Raw genomic sequence first — 17,468 nt, 5'->3', positions numbered from 1 at the left:
GCTTTTAATAAGAAATACATGATACATGCAAGCTGGTCATCTGACCAGCTCTCTAACTCCACCTCTTTACCTTATTTTTGTGTTTGCACACAAGAGCTTCTCTTCATTTTAGTGCCTGCAGTTTGTATGCTATCTTACAAAAATGCACATACAAGAGTTTTCACCCCTAGAAAAATGTTGTCCCGTTACATACTTAATGTTAAGTTGCATACTCAAGATAAAGTTAAATAGGGTTAGGTTTAGGAATAGAAACATGGTGACAGTATACATTACAAAAACTCATTCACTTTGTTTCACACAAACACTGGTCTCTTAGGTAAAAGTCCTGTGTTTGTTTGACCCATCCTCCACGGCAGCCAGCATCCTTACATTGACTTTCGGTCTTTCGTTCTCAACTCTAATCGGCACATTGGCCATGTGGTCAGAGCCTTCCTGATTATGTTGGTTAGATGCATGACTATTCATACATATGAACAGTGCATGAGAAAGAGTTTCTATCACTGCTGCCACACAGTGACTTCATAGAGTAGTTTTTTCTGTGTATTTCTGAGGAATTATGTGGGTTGATTCAGTATTCTTCTCTCCTTCTCTCTAGTGTGTGGCTGTGATCTGGTGCACTCGGGTTTCTTTCACCACTCAGGTGAGTACATCTGTACGGAGGACTACCAGCGGCTCTACGGGACCCAGTGTGACAGCTGTGACCAGTACATCACTGGGGAGGTGGTGTCTGCCCTGGGGAGGACATACCACCCACATTGCTTTGTCTGCAGCATTTGCAGGTAAGGGCCGAGAACTTATCTCCTGGTTTTCCTACACTGTGAATAAGTTGATAAAAAATAATCAAAGATATCTGACAAAAGTATTAGAAGACATCATGTTAAACAACTTGTATGGTCAGTAGTAGAAATAGTAGGAGTATTGGAATTTAAGTATCTTGTCTTTTAAACTTCGCAGCTCTATGCGTTGTAACTTCAGGGATCCTTGTGGCACTGCTTCACTTGTAACTTGTGACTACAAAAACAACAAGTGAGATTCTCACAGAGCACCACATAGTGTGGTGTAATGACGGTTCACAACTTATTGCATACCACGGGTGGCCCTTTACAATTAAAATGCAATGATGGGACAGTAAATTCCTGTGACTGTGTTTGGTTCCACTGACCAGTGCACATCAGAATTACTGCAGAATCTTAAAATGTGCTGAGAAACACTGTAGGCAGTGTTTTAATTGAAATGTTTCCAGTCAATAAACCTTATTATAGCTCATTAAAAGTAACTTATCAAAGTTTATTGCAGCATGCCTTTACCAGGTCTATCACAAAGTGCTTAACTGAAAATAAAAAAGTACACACACATACTGGGATCACCCTGGTTTTAAAAGGTAAAGACAAAAGCAGTACCATGTTTTGGACACATACGTTTATCAGTATCTCTATTTTACTAGTTAAAAAAGTACTGCAGTGATTTACCATCAGACCTATGTGAACTTTGTGAGAAACAGATTTTGAGAAAAAGTGATCACATTTGAGGCAGCTGTCCTGAGTTTTAATTCCTATCATGGGTCACCACTTTGTCTGAAATTATTAATTTCCCACTAGCATTGAATTACATCATGCATTGTGCTGAAGGAAAAAAGGCAGATGGACGAGAGGAGAGAGAGTAGCCGGATCCCAAAATGTAAATTTGAATGATTGTGAAAACACAAAAAGAGACTGAATATTTTCAGCATGAAACACTTCAGAAGATATGCATAGTGTCTGCTGTAGTTGGCTGGTCTCACTTTATTTATTATTTATCATGTAAATCTAGTTTTGGCTTCAGTTCACTCAGAGCTGACGCTAATGTGATAAAAGTGCCTGTAAATGAAGTGTGACTGCTGAGCAGTACAGTAAATATATAAAAGGCTAACTGTCAGTCAGTATGTTCGATGTACAGATGGATCATTAGGTATTAGATTGCTAAGAGTGAGAGTTTTTGGAGTTCCCCATTTGTGTGTGTGTGTGTGTGTGTGTGTGTGTGTGTGTGTGTGTGTGTGTGCCCGCCAACTCCACTGAATAAGAACATACCAAACTGAAATTGCGAATGAAGCTTATTCATTTTGAAAATGCCTGTGTCAGCATATTACAATAAAAATTGTGTCTCTCAAATGACTTTTTATCCAAGCTTCGACTGAACTCCCAAAACAACCTCTCTGAATGTGTGCTGAGTGCAAAACTCTAACCAGGAGAAAGATATACAGCATAATATAGAGCTGGGCAGCGTATTGATTCTGACTTCCAATGCGAGAGACGTCAACTAGATGATTTGACACATAACTTGATTTTGCTGCAACTAAATGGATATCGAAAAAACGTCCTTTAGTCATTGTTATTTCTGGGTTTTTTTTCCATGTTGCCTAGCAGTAGCAAAGTCCATACACTTTTACTGTAATACTGCTGCTGTATGCTGCTGTGAGTCACAGAGTGACATACTGTATAATAACTTCTAACAAAATAGTATGTGTATTACAGTTTTCTTATTTTCTATCAGATGAGTTTTGGTGTTCTTTGCTGTGATCTGCATACATATGTGTATACAATGATAAAAATTTGATGCAGCTGTGGCTGCATTGCAGGTGCTAAACTCCGCCCTCACATTGTGTGGCTTCAGCTTACCCCTCAGGCCAAATGGCATTTCTTGTAGGTCTTGATATATACTTTATTGCCTTTTTGTATTAATATTTCAGTCCTCTCTGCTCCAGCATATTCTTTGAAAACCAATGTGCATGTGTAGGTGTGACCAAAACTGAAATAATACCAGGTGATGAGGATATTGCTGTGTGGAACTGAGGGATCAGGTTGATCCATTGTTTTATTGTTTATTTGGAGAATAATCCCATATCTTCTTGGATACTGAAGCTCCTTTGATTTACTAGACATTTTTCAGTGGGGAATTTTAGCGCGAATGTAAATATTTGTAGTATTTTCATTGCTGTGGGAGTAACTCCTTGTAACTTTGAATGTGCAAATGGGAACATATTGAAATCTGAAACTGGTGTCAAACTACAGAAATACTTCTTTCGTCAATCATTTACTGTTATGGAAAGTTAATTATAACTATCTAATCTGCCAATATAAAAATATTGCTGGTCATTTTTCAAATATTAGCCTTAAATGCTGTGAGAAGCACGATTATTTGTACAAGCAGCTTATTATGACCAATATTTATGCAGTAATAATAATGATGGGTCCAAAGGAGGAAGTCAGATGGCGTACTATAAAGACACAAAATCTGCATAGGGACGAGGCCAAGGTGGAGAAATGATGAAACAAACACAGGACTTTCACCAAGGAGACCACTTTTCATGCCCCATGTGAAACCAAAAGGCAATGCTGTGTTATTTTGCCTTAACTTACGTAGCATGCTTAACTTTTGTCATGTATGTAATGTAGTGAACTTATGTCACATAGCTTAAAGCAACTTGCTTATATTACTCAAGTGACATAACAAACGTAGGCCTACCTATCGAAACCATGACCTTTTCCTAAACCTGTAATTTAGGAATTTTCCTGTGGTCCATATTAGACGAAAGGAACAAAAAACTAATGTGGTTATATGGGTTGGGGGACTTGTTTCTAATATGTTAGGGTTAGCAGTAAAAATATCTGTTGCATTTTTTAAAACCGGTTTATCTATCTGCACAGAAACATACTACACCTTCAGGGGTACGAGGTGAAAAACATGTTTCTGTTATTTGGGTTAACTCACCCTTTAAATTATTTGTTTCAAAATGTAGAATTTCTGCAGTGCCGAATCTGCATAGCTTAACTGAAATTTTACTGTGTGTGTGTGTGTGTGTGTGTGTGTGTGCGTGCGTGTGTGTGTGTGTGTATGTGCTCTCAGGGGTCCGTTCCCAATTGGAGACAGGGTGACCTTCTGTGGGAAGAAGTGTGTGTGTCAGCAGTGCTCACACACTCTGAAAAGCGACAAGCCCGTCAAGGTCCACGGGCCAAGCTGTAAGAAACAAACACACACAAATATATGCATACACGCATGCAAACTACACCACACTTACACTGCACATTTTGTAATGTGACATTTGTCAGGAATAATACACAACAAGCTGTGCAGTTATCCAATAATAATGCATAAAGGCAGGTTGTGTTATTTTTAAACGCGTCTTTGGTACATAGCTAGTTTCCAGCCCATTTTTATAGTAATAAAAGAACGTGCCATTCAGTGCAACAGTGTGGCTCTGTGATGTGCTTTTAGTGGTTTTTAGACAATATACTTTTATGGCACACGGGAGTAATCAAGATTTGGTTGGTTTGTTTTAGTTCCTTTGTGGGATTTTTCGACAATAAAAATATATTGCAGCATATGGCCATCTTATCCTTTGATATCAGTGTGTGTAACAGAAATCAGCTGAGCTGTGCAGTGACCTAAAAGTAATACACACCTCCTGGTCATTTAGTAGCAAGAATAATCTGTGGGATGATGTTATGTCACCTACTGATATATAACTAAACTTACTTACATCTTTATGATTCACCCGGCATGTAAGACTGTTTGCTCCCCTACAGATGAAAAAACACAAGAAGAGGTTTACTGTCCACCTGCAGAACGCTGGAAAACATAGCCACCTTCCCTGCAGCTACACGCACACACACACACACACACACACACACACACACACACACACACACACACACACACAGAAGGTGGCCTGCTGCTCCAGGTAGTCTTCTAGCCTGGTTCTGGTAGCTCCATCTGGCAAGACAGTGTGACTATGACAGCAGGAATATGGGATGAGGAGGAAGGCAGAGCAAAGTGACGAGGGGTTGGCAGAGCCGAGAGACAAGGACAGAGAGGAAGGATGATAAATACTCCAATAGCTGAAGCTGCTCTTATCCTCTTTGTGTGTTTTCTCATTGCTGCATTTCCTGATTCTCCTCTCCTCTAGACTGCGCAGGCTGTGGCGAGGAGATCAAACAGGGTCAGTCTCTGCTGGCTCTGGAGAGACAGTGGCACGTCAGTTGCTTTAAATGCCGAACGTGTGGCTGTGCGCTCACTGGAGAGTACATCAGCAAGTAGGTGGCATGATCCCCCGTATGTACAGCATCTACTGTAGTTATGTTTGAGCCAATTTTGAAGGTTTTTTCAAGCGATTTACATCCTCTGCTGCTTTAGAGTGGGCTTTTATATCTGAAGCTATGCACTGTGACCAATTTGCTTAAAGGAGGAAACCACTTGGAGCATTGTGTCATCAGTCAGTGGCCGGAGACATTATGTTTTTAGGCTTTCCGCCCGTCTGGCTCATTCTAGTGAATTTGATATCTCAAGACTGCCTTGAGGGAATTTCTTGGCACAAACGTCCACTTGGACTTAACAATGAACTTATTATATTTTGGTGGTCAGAAGTCAATGTCACTGTGGCCTTGCGTCCATCTAACTCTGGAGAATATGAAATCTCAAAAACACCTTAAGGGAATGTCTCTATACGTAATATCTCATGACGGCCTTGAGGAAAAAAAAAATTTCAAACGTTTTCTTGGATGATGAACTCAGAATTTTGTGGTCTAAGTTCACTGTGACCTCACAAAACATGTTTTTGGCCATAATTTACAAATTCATCCACAAATTATGACAAAATTCCCTATCTTGTCTAACAGGATAAAATGATGAAGTGATGACATTTTATATCTGAAAGGTCAGCTTCACTGTGAAATCATATTGTTCTGCAGAACTCTTTTCTGGCCATTTTTCAACGCCTTAACTCAGGAACAAAAGGTGACACTAACCTTGGATGCCCACCATGAAAATATGTTAATGAAGTTATTTTGTGCTGCCGGGCTGAAGATGTGTGTCAAGTGTCCATGTTTTAGAATAAGTAGCTTCCTTGCAGCAACATTTGAAGCATTGTCAGCTGTGTTGGCTACATATGAGTCTGGACAGACATGGATGTAAACTGTAACTGCAACCTTATTGGTCCACAGACGCATACAACTACCAGGATGTTATTCTAGTTTCACCAACACCTGTGTTTAGCAGTTCATTTTTATTTGCAAGACAGTAATTGATAATTATTAAATCAAGTCTTTTAATCAACTAGATGCCACCCACAGTATTTATATAAATATTCATACTTGGAAGACACAATGAAAAATATTTGTTTTGGCTCCAGCTGATTCATGTACCTTGACTCAGGCATTAAAAAACAATGTGTTACAAGATAAATAATAGTGGAACAGAAAGCCAAATTCAAAGTGAGAGCTGTTTTTTTTTGTCCCTGGCAGGGATGGGAAACCTTACTGTGAGACTGACTACCACACTCAGTTTGGCATCAGGTGTGACAGCTGTAACAGGTACATCAGCGGCAGAGTACTTGAGGTGAGTGCACTTTCCGTGCATGGATATATGTGTTTGTGCTCAAGAAAGACGGAAACAAGAGGAAGAGTGTGCACATTTTTTGTCTTTGTGAAGGAAATTATGGGTTTGTGTGCATGTATGTGTGTGTCGGTCTATAAAAAGCTGCGAAAAAGCGCAGCTGTCCCTCTTTAAATGACTGAAGTGTTGACTGATGACGAAGCAGCTTTGGAAAACCAACAAAGCAACACTCACCCATCATCTCTCCCCTATTCATTCCTTTTTTCTCTACTTCTTATCGCACCTCTACTGTTTCTTCAGGCCTCATTCTGTTTCTCAATTTCTTATCACCACTCTGTTCTCATTTCCACATTTGTGTCATCTGCTTTTGCTAGTGCATGCCTTATTTATTTCCTCTCACTTTTTCTTTCCTTTGCTTCTCCTCTCCTCCAGGCTGGAGGGAAGCGCTACCACCCCACCTGTGCCAGGTGTGCTCGTTGTCACATGATGTTCCTGGAAGGAGAGGAAATGTACCTTACAGGTGAGGGTAGAGAGAAGAGGAAGCGAGAGCCAGACAAATGGTGCAAGCCGTGCAACACCAATAGAATTGACATTTAGTTTTGTGAATAGATGGTCATACAGTGGTGCTTTTGCATATGCACAGCTAACGGGCATAAAAATAGACCTGTAGCATCTATTGAATAAGCTGAACCCTGCAAGTATCCAGATGGCTTGAGTGTATCTGCATCTGTGCTTGTGTGTGTGTGTGTGTGTGTGTGTGTGTGTTTGTGTGTAAGAGACAAAGAAGTAGAGAGCAGCAAGATGCAGCCACCTGATAAATGAGTGCTTTTAACAAAGCACTGTAATATGGCTTATTGATCTCACATATACCACTCTTTACCACACTCAGTGATAATGACACACACACACACACACACACACACACAACCTTCTTCCTGCTGCTGTTTTCATGATACACACACAGAGGTTGGAGTCAATTACCCCTCAACCTTCGCCTCCGCTGTGTCCATTACTCAGCGCTGCCCCTGACAGAGTTAATCTGAATGAAACCGACTTCGCTGGAGGTTTAAATTCAATCAGGAGCGCCTGCTTTGCCAATTAGATAATAGTAATTAAAGTTAATAAGCTCAATCATGGATTCAAATGGGTTGATATGAGGACACTGGAAAACCTTTGCTGTGTGGGACAAACTGAATTTATATGCACTTTGCTTAATTTTTTATTTTCTTAATTAACTGTCTTTCAGATTACTCTGAAAAGCAGCTGTTTTGAATTAGCAAAGATATTCAGGAGGAAATGCATCATAGATCATTGCATTGGCCGTAATATGTATATGAGATGACATGTAATTGCAAAACTATGATTACAGGGCAACAGCATGGTAATTTAATTATTTAACCATGAGCACGATCTTTCTCTGACCTTAATTTTAAAGAGACGGGTCACCCCAAAAATAAACAAAAAAACACATTTTTTCCCTCTTACCTGCAGTGCTGTTTATCAATCTAGATTGTTTCGGCATGAGTTGCAAAATGTTGAAGATATTGGCTATAGGGATGCCGTCTGGAACTACATGGCACTCGGCTTGTGGTGCTCAAAGTGCAACAAAATTCCTCTGAAAATCTCAACAGCATTGTCTCTTTCCAGAAGTCATGACCTGGTTTCTTAAAGATAATCCACATATGAACTACACACAGTGTGAGATAGTGAGATAGTAGTAGAAGAATGCTTCCTTCTGCATGGTGATACGATTGGCGGCGTAAAAAGAATATAATTTCTACATGAAAGTGCTGCCAACAAGGTCTCTGGATTATCTTGAATCACAGGGTCATGATTTCTGGAAAGAGCCATTGCTGTTGAGTTTCTAAAATGTATTTATTTTTTGTTTTTGGTGCTTTGAGCACCACAGGCCAAGTGCCGTCTAGCTTCATTATATTCAAGAGAGGGCAGACTTGTCTATGGCCAGTTTCTCCAATACTTGCCGACTCACACCAAAACATTATATATCAATATATAGTTCTACCGTTAAGATGGAAAAATATGTATTTTTGATTTGAGGGCGAACTTTCCCTTGAACCATACCCACAGTAGTTTAGTTTATATGTTTTATTGTTGAAATAAAAATGTTGGTTGTGAACATTTAGTAGATTGTTATAATGTAAATGTCTGATATGTTGAAGAGAGATGAGCAGCACTTCCTTGACAACATGATGGTAATGCAAATTAAGTGCAGATAAACATACTGTAGGAGATACAGTTGTGTAAACAGGCCACATATGAGAATAAGAGCCCTGCAATTCCAAACTGCACAAATGTTTCTTTAAGATAACAGTGAAATAGAAAAGGAAATTCAAATAGCACACACACACACACTCACACACACAAACATACACAGATGATTTGGCTAACTGACTTGACTCCAGATTAAATGAAGAGCCACTGTACCGTAACATGTGGCTGACGCTCAGTGTCCCAGAGTCGCCAAACAAGTTGACACCTCCTGTTCCGCCTCATTGACATTCTGCTGCTCACCTGCTCACAGCCACCAGTAAAACTAAGCATTTGCATATTGTACCTGAATTGTGTGTATGTGCATGTTAATCTGTGCCTGTAAATACATGCAAGCGTCATTTTCCATGTATGCCTGTGTGTCTGTTTGAATAGATGTTTGCACATTTGTGTATCTGCATATAAATGCAGGTATGTAGGTGTGTAGGTGTGTAGGTGTGTGTGTGTGTGTGTGTGTGTGTGTGTGTGTGTGTGTGTGTGTGTGTGTGTGTGTGTGTGTGTTTGTGTGTGTGCTGAGCTCCAGTGAGCTGCCCCAAGGTTACATCCACTCCTTTTGATGACTTCAGACATGTAGGGGGGCTGAGCAATCACCCTCGTGAGACACACTCAATTACGACACACACGCACACACAAGGCATGCGCACACACATCCAATCAATCTCATGATGCATGTCTGGAATAAGAAGTGGTGTGTGTGTGTGTGTGTGTGTGTGTGTGTGTGTGTGTGTGTGTGTGTGTATGTATGTGTTGGAGGTGGGGGAGGAAAACTATTTCATGAACTTACAGTGAATGCTTAACCCTTTAAGATGTTTAGAAATAGTGTTTATTTTTCTGTCAGTTGTGTGTTTCATTATTCAGAATTGTTCAAGCATCTGAGAACATTATTGTGTTAGTGTTACTTAACCTCAGGTTCAAATAACGGTCCACTGTATTACATAGATACTGTATGTTGCCACAACATTGGCAGCAGGTCTTGGTACTGTAAGTTTAGTTCAGGTGTGTTTAAATGTTGACTGTCATGCTGTCCACCTCCAGGTTTAAGACTGCTACTGAAATTAAGAGTCATCATTGATGAATACGTTGATTATTTTTTCACTAATTGATTTTAAATTATGAAAAAAAAATACTAATGCCAAGGTACCAGAGCCCAAACTGATATCTCAATAGCTTATTTTTTCATTCAAGAAATATAAAATAGTCATTTTATAAGGTCTAACCAACAAATTAATTTTTTCTTTTTACATAATTTTGGATTACTTGTTCTCATAGTTGATATCAGATTACTTTCTTTTGATTCAGTTATCAATTAATTAACTATTGATATGAGGCTGAGTCAAGTACAAACTGAAGGGTGAATTCTCTAAAGGACTGCATGACTTTTACCACCACTACACCTTCACAAATAAGCCAACAAAAGCCATATAGTTCTAAAAGTACATGCAGAAGGTGAAATGTATGTCTGTGCTGCCAAGCAAAAAGCATCTCAGTGCTCCTGGGTTATTTGCATGTATTTAATTTGGTAATATACATACATTTGGTGAAACATTAGCCCCTCTCTGTGAAAATCGGCATCAATACAAAAACAGTACAGCTTACGAAAATCAATGCTAGTAACCACACGCAGTTACAGTAGAATTATTAGCGGTTTCAGAACGTTGGTGGTTTCTAAAGTGCATTTATCAGGGCTTACAAGCCCAAGCACAGCTCTGACACACTGGGATATTAAATCCCTGATTTGGTTTCAATCTGTCATGTTTGATTTCCTTACCTGAAGTTTTGAAGAATGCCTCTGCACCTCATCGTTCAGGGCCTGTAGCTCACAGTCCGAATATTTTCTTTTTCTCCGTCGTTGTTCTTCATACTGTGTCCTTGGAGCAAAGTTAACATTTATATACTTGGCCATATAGGTAATTGCAATCTGAGGCAAAAAAATGGGGAAATAGCACTCAGCTACAAAATTTAATGGTCATGTTTGCTCTGTAATGCCATTAGCAAGATATCCTGTGTAAATAAGACCTTGAGACGGGGCAGAGAGCGGTTGCATGTAATGTGCAAGTCATGGTGCTATCAGCGTTTTTTATCCTTTCTTTATGAATTTCCCCGCGATTGGAGCTCAAGTGCACCTTTACCTTTGTTCTAGTCTTTCAATGGAGACTCCATTTAAAAAAGAAGGGCAACAGACATCAGGCGGTTAAAGGAAATGGAATAAACCATAGTGCATATCTGACCAGTGACGTTAGTTTGATGTGTGTGCTGTTTCTCATGGCAGCATGATTCAGCAAAAAGCAAAACTCCATAGTCCATTTAAATATCTGCTGCTTTATAGCATCAGAATTTCAAATGACATAAGCACAAATGTCAATATTGCCTCTGTAGATTTCACTGGCTGCCTTCATCCCTTCTTTTGAATATCATCATATTATCAAGATAAAGAGGTTGGTTTTGTCCACTGATTGACCTCATTTTACATAAAGGTAATAAAAGAGTAAAATTAAAAGTATCTAAACATAGCTCCTTAATAAAAAAGACAGAGAGGGACTCAGGACTCACATTTGAATCATTATTTTGTGACAAATTTCAGGCACCTAATTTACTTTGAACTGACGTGCAGCGCTGTTGTTGTGAATTGAATTCCTTTCCTCTGTACCATTTAGATTCTCCTCATCCAGGAGATAAAAGATCCCAAGTCCAAGGCCATACATCTGTTCAGCAGCAGAGTTGAGAAGCGTGGGTGGGACGGGGGTGCACTGAATCACCACGCATGGTTTCTGTCTACTGTATTGATTTTGTGTGTGGGTGTGTGAGAGTATGTGTGGTTGTTGCATGCGTGTGTGTTTAGTCTTTGTGTATCTGGGCTTGTTTGTGTGTGTGCAGGACAGATTTATGGTGCTGATAGTATAGAATCATGATCAGCTAACTGAATCCATTCAGGCCCTGCGTTGCCCCGAGGACTGAGAAAGTGTGTGTGTGCGTCATCTGACGTTTTTCAGCTAATGCTGTTACTTTTTATTATTGATTGTGAGAGAGTGTGTGTGTGTGTGTGTGTGTGTGTTCAAAGCGGATATATTAACTGTCATTATCATTATCAGCTCTACATGCATATAACATCCTGACATTAGTGGTTTATTGTTATGAATACAATCTCATAGCCTCCATTCATTCCCTCTTTCCTCTTTGGCTCTACGATAAAGTTCCTCTTCCCTGTTCCTTCTCTCTTTGCTCAGGCCACCTCATTTATTCCTCCTGTGACCTCCTTTGGTTTGTCTTTATCATTCAATTCAGGTCAATTAAAAAAATAATAATTGGAATGACTGCAAAAACAAATTGTTGTGAAAGCAGTGGTTAATCATATGTGTATGCACAGGGTATGTTCCTAATAGATTTGAAAAAATAATAATAAATGTGCATTTTCTTACATTACAAAAGAAATAATAAGAGAGTAAGTGAAGTAAAGGCATAATGTTGCACAGGGTGCTGTAATATTACACTGTTTATATACTTCTCTTTCTTTCTCTCTGTCTTTCTGTTTTACACTATGATCCATGATTTTGGCTAAATTGTTCATTTGAGTGATTTACTCATTTAGAGCTTAATTGTCTTGTGCTTTGAGCTAGATGCTAATGTTAGCACGCTAACATGCTCGCAGTGACAATGCTACCATGCTTCTAAAAAAAAAAAAATTAAAAATAAAATATGCAGAGTTCAACACAGAATATATGCCCAGCAGCTCATCACACAGCAGGCATTTGTAGGTTTTTGTTGCCGATGCTTAACATCCCCTGCGGCTTGTCAATAGCGCGGTATTACAATACTGCAATCATTGCAACAGCTCTATGTCTGATAAAAAATTAAGGGATCTTCAAAGTTATTACAATAATCATGAGGGAATGCGTTCGGCAAATTTCTCAGCAGTCCATCCAATAGTCATTGAGAGATTTCAGTCCAAATCAGAAAAAAAAACCTCTCTGTGGCGCCACAGGACAAATCAGCAGGTCACTAAGTTGGTCTTGTGGGGAACATGAACATCTGAACAAAATTTTATGGCAATCTATGTAATAGTGGCCAAGAGTTCTCTTTCTCTCCATCTATCTTCCTCTTTTTATTTGTGTGGGGAGACAAGAAGACTTACATCCTCTGTCCTCAGACCAGACAAACTGCCTCCACAGGCATACGCCCTGCCTCCTGCGTGTGTGTGTGTGTGTGTGTGTGTGTTTGATTGATGTTGATGCACTTGAGAAAGGCTGATCTACTCTTCATAGGATCCCATAAAACTGTATGACTGCTGCCCACACACAGTAAACAAAATAAACTGAGCTAAAACTGTGTGTGTGTGTGTGTGTGTGTGTGTGTGCATGTGCGCATGCGTGTATGTGTGCAGGTTCAGAGGTTTGGCACCCCATGTGTAAAGAAGCAGCTCGGCTGGAGAGAAAACTGAGGGTGAGCGAGACTCAAAATATCCACAATCCTCTGCCACTTCTCTCTGCTTCTGTTTCTGTCCTCTCTGAGTTTCTCATTGTCTGTTTCTCAGTCTTGGTTTACAAGCCACATTTTTCTTTGCATTGGATATAGTTTTTTGGACCCTTATTTTTCATGTTTTATAGTACAACATGTAATATATGCCAAGGATGATTTTTGTAATGCCCTATCCCTATCCATGAGCCTTTCTTTATTTTAGAAAAGCTCTTTGTCAGCTTCCTGTCAGGGCCAAGACTAACACTACCATGAAAATCCAAATAACACAATATTAGTTTATCACATTAGGACAGAGAAGAACTACTGTTGTTAAGTTTTATAGTTATATTTATATGTTAAACGTCAAATGCTGAGAAAACAAAAATAAGGCAACCAGCTGCAAAAAGATATCCTTTATTCAACCTTAGCTCCAGCTAGTTGTGCCAGCTCAGTTTAAGAAGTTAAATCAAAGACAATACTTGCTCTGATTTTTTGTTGTAGATAACTTGAGATTTAAAAAAAAAATTGAAGGCAAACTTAAATGAAGTTGAGCCAGTGAGAATTTTATAGTTTCATGAATTGAGACTTTTTTCCAGTTGTATTTATTGTTCTTTAGTAAAGCAGTTGAAACATGGATGTATAAAGACAACTTGATACAGTGTTGGAGGCAGGGCCCTGCCCATTCTTCTCTTACTTAGTGGTGCATGAAGCCAAAAAAATGCAACTTTCAAGGTATTAATTTACCTGAATTTTGTGCATCATTTGGCCCATGAGCTGAGCCAGCTGACATCTGGTTTAACCCTCCACTAACTTGAACAGGAATTAAATGATTCCTATGGACTCTCAAAATTTATTTTCTGATAGTGAAAGGAGTCATTTTAGAAGGGCTGTGGCTCTTAAAAAATGTATCCACAGATTTATAGAAAACTATTTCACAATGTAAGTCTATGAAAAAAATACTTTTGGGTACAATGGCATCACATGACAGACTCAGAAGTTGTAATTCCATTGTTTAGCCACCATAAAAAATGCTTAAAAGAGTGGTACTTTTTCTTGGGGCTTGGTTTGAACATTTAGAGACTGGCTTAACTAAACTACACTTTTTACTTTTGACTGAGCATAACACAGTAATCGGTACTTCTGCTAAATGATACACTAAGTTAAGTTTTTGCACTATGGGAAAGATTTCAAAGGAAGTGTTATGCAAGAGTTTTATAACAAACTGCTCTTGTTTAGAGGTGTGAGATGAACTGATGACAGATTCAAATTTTTTTTTGTGCTTTGCCATATCAGTATCAAAAGTATAGATATGCATAATTTGGTAGATGATGTTCTTCTTCGTGCATGTTGTACGTGGATCTGTTGTATTTAAACTAACTTTACTTCAGGCTTCAGTCTCTCTTGCTTTTGTTCCACCAGCTGAGACGCACCTCTGAGACAGCATCTATTTCTCCTCCGGGCTCCTCTCCTCTTCTCGGCTCCCCTCACCGCCTCATTTGCGTGAGTACTGTCGTCACCATGGTTACACCAACAATGCTATGGTTACGCCCTCAGCTGTCACTGTCACAGTCTTCAATCAAAACATAAATGACAGCGACAGAAGCGCAAAGAGTCCCTGAAAGCTCTGTCTGTCGACCCTATCTGTCTCTGAGCAGTTTTCCTGGTCCGTCACCCGTCTGTCCACCTGCTTCACCATATGTCCGTTAATATTGGGGTGTCTGTAGCATCCTAAAACCAGCAGAACCTTTTAATTCTGTATGAATTTTCTTATGAGAGACTGGTCTTAAGCTTTTTTTAAAAAAATTATCACTAAGCAAGCTTTTAGGTGTTTTAATTTATCATACTCACCAGTCAGTCTGCCTTACCTTTTTTTTTTTCTCAGTTTATCTACCAGCTGTCTGTTTATGTTTGTCATCACACCTTTCTGTATCTTTGTTTGTCAGTTTTGCTTTTTGCTTGTGTGCATGTGTCTTTCTTTTTGAGTTTCTATTTGCATTCAATGTTCTATTTATGACTCAGTTTCCATTTCCTCTCTATCTCTGTCTTCCCGTCTCTTTCTGTCTCTCTCTCTCTCTCTCTCTCTCGTTCTCTTGTTCTCTCTCTCCTAGTCTAAAGCTGATGGTGATGGTTTGGACTATAAGCAGCTGGCGGCTCTGCCCCGGGTCAAAGCCATATACGACATCCAGAGGCCTGACATCATCCCTTATCAGGCCGACCATGCACACACACACCTCTCAGATGACACTTTGGAGCGGTACAGCTGTGGACAGGTACACACACACCGCACACACACACGCACAAAATAATAAAAAGTCACAGCATTAGCTGAGAAACGTCAGTTGACAGGAAATTGACCATAACTCATCTATGAAAAAATATGAACTCAAATATGAAAAAAATTATATTTTCTTTTCTCCTTCTCATCCAGTCTTTGAGCTCCCTTTCGCCATACTCACACGTAAGTACGCCACCTGTAAATTTTACTCCAGAGGTGTATTTTACTCTAAAGTAGTAGCTGTCCTTTACATGTTGTATGCTATAACATATGTTACATATGCTGCTAAATATAATTTCTGTGCAGTGAATTATACAAATAAAACATTTTGAAAAGCGTTCGCATCAGTACTCGGTATGTGCAGATAACCTAACCTGAGGTATTTGGCGTCAGTATCAGAAGAGAAGAAGTTGGATCGATGCATTCCTAATCTGTGGCAAGTTCACATCTCTGCAGGCTGATTTTCATAGAAATTAATGGCTTATAATGGCTGCCTGGAAGGCAGAAAAAGGATGTGACAGCTATTCAAACGAACAGACTTCCAGTGAAACTTTATCATTTTGACACATTCCCTATTTTTGTGCAGATTAAATAAATAAATATAATGTCCGGAGGTGCTGGTCAGGTGGTATTCTTTCTTACCAGGATAAGCTAGATGCCCTGGTTCATTTTTAGTGTACAGATATGCAGTTTGCGATATATTAATTTATCAGTGGGGATCACCCCCTCTCTCCTATGTGGTCTGCCAACAGGTAAAAAGTATACAGTATTTTGAAAAAAATGTTAAAAATCTATCAAAATAAATACCAGATTTTACCAGATGCAATGTGATTTAGTAGAGCAACCATATGTGCATTTTTACATTTCACATTGAAGTAAATGAATGCATACTGTAGTTAAAACAATCCAGTTAATGTAGCCTGCATGCTTCCTCACCCTGCATCCGAACTGCAGGATGGAGAGGGATGGCTAACGTTGATGTGTTTTGGTAATTTCACTAACAAGGTGAATTTGGTCACCTCTCGTCTATGTATGATAATGTTATTATTAATCTTCTCATCTGACTGTTGGCAAAAAAAAGTGAATGAGCACATTTCACAAATGTCAAACTATTCTTCTGAAGTATGACTGCGTCATAGTTAAGGGGCAATGACACCCAAAGGAAACAGTTTGCTCTCTGCAGTCTTAACAACTGGTTTAAACATTCACACATCGCTGACCAAATATTCTGCACATACGTGTGTGTACGGATGAGCATTTGTGCTCTCATGGAAATTATTGCAGCGCACTATAGAATATTAAACCGCTCTCAACGTGATTAACGTGTTTTGAAAGGAGCCATGTGTAGTCTAATTTACTGCATTTAGCAAATGAAAGCACATTGCTCTAAGACAGCCTCTCTCTCTCCAGGATCTCTTGGACGGCGTGGAGCTGAGAACGAGGCGTTCCTCCAGCTCTGCATTCACTGACTCTCCTGCACACAGTCGCCACGGAGGCTCCCCACTGCATTATTATCTCCCCGGTAATGTGCCCACTCAAGTGAAGACATGCATACCACACACACACACACACACCTATGAACACAGAAAATATGAGGGTCCTACTTGGGGCGCTGTAGCAGCTTTTTGAGTGGGTGCAATGAGGTATCATGTCCTGTTTGGAGCCCCAGGATTCCCAGCAGCACCTGTGACACACACATACACACACCCACATACATGTACTTCATCAGGTCTGTCTGTCTTTCTGTTGGGGGACGCGGGCCATTCTGTTGCTCATGCTTTGGTTTCTCTCACTGTGATTGGCTGCGCTGGCTGCAGGCAGTGAGAGTGGCAGGAGTTCACCCTATTACAGTCAGCCAGAGCCCAGGTGTGCCACACCCACCACCAACACCTTCCAAGCCCCCAAGCATTTCCATGTGCCAGGTAGGCTGTCATCCGCAACGCTGACCCCTGACCTGTTTACTAACCCAAATTTACCCACGTCAGATCGAAACCGACTCACCTTCCAGACATTAACCCACACCAAGAGTCCAGACTCTGTCTAACCAGTAATCATCAAATGTATTAAAATCCTATAGAGAAGACTC

At 39.8% G+C, this 17,468-nt stretch overlaps 1 protein-coding gene across 1 annotated transcript in view; it reads left to right on the top strand.

Moving 5' to 3' along the window:
• The window catches only part of LOC121953079 (actin-binding LIM protein 3-like), a 51,376-nt gene that overhangs the window by 16,463 nt on the left and 17,445 nt on the right, over window positions 1-17,468 (top strand). The window contains exons 3-13 of the mRNA XM_042500024.1: window positions 596-779; window positions 3,883-3,995; window positions 4,943-5,069; window positions 6,276-6,369; window positions 6,799-6,886; window positions 13,034-13,092; window positions 14,527-14,607; window positions 15,216-15,377; window positions 15,536-15,565; window positions 16,793-16,904; window positions 17,200-17,304. Of these exons, the coding sequence (XP_042355958.1) occupies window positions 596-779; window positions 3,883-3,995; window positions 4,943-5,069; window positions 6,276-6,369; window positions 6,799-6,886; window positions 13,034-13,092; window positions 14,527-14,607; window positions 15,216-15,377; window positions 15,536-15,565; window positions 16,793-16,904; window positions 17,200-17,304 (1,155 nt within the window). The remainder of the gene's footprint in view (window positions 1-595; window positions 780-3,882; window positions 3,996-4,942; window positions 5,070-6,275; window positions 6,370-6,798; window positions 6,887-13,033; window positions 13,093-14,526; window positions 14,608-15,215; window positions 15,378-15,535; window positions 15,566-16,792; window positions 16,905-17,199; window positions 17,305-17,468) is intronic.

This window comes from Plectropomus leopardus, chromosome 13 (assembly GCF_008729295.1).
Source record: "Plectropomus leopardus isolate mb chromosome 13, YSFRI_Pleo_2.0, whole genome shotgun sequence".
NCBI classification, from domain to species: Eukaryota; Metazoa; Chordata; class Actinopteri; order Perciformes; family Serranidae; genus Plectropomus; species Plectropomus leopardus.
Note: the sequence above shows the minus strand (reverse complement) of the source record. Positions and strands in the feature narration are given on the sequence as shown.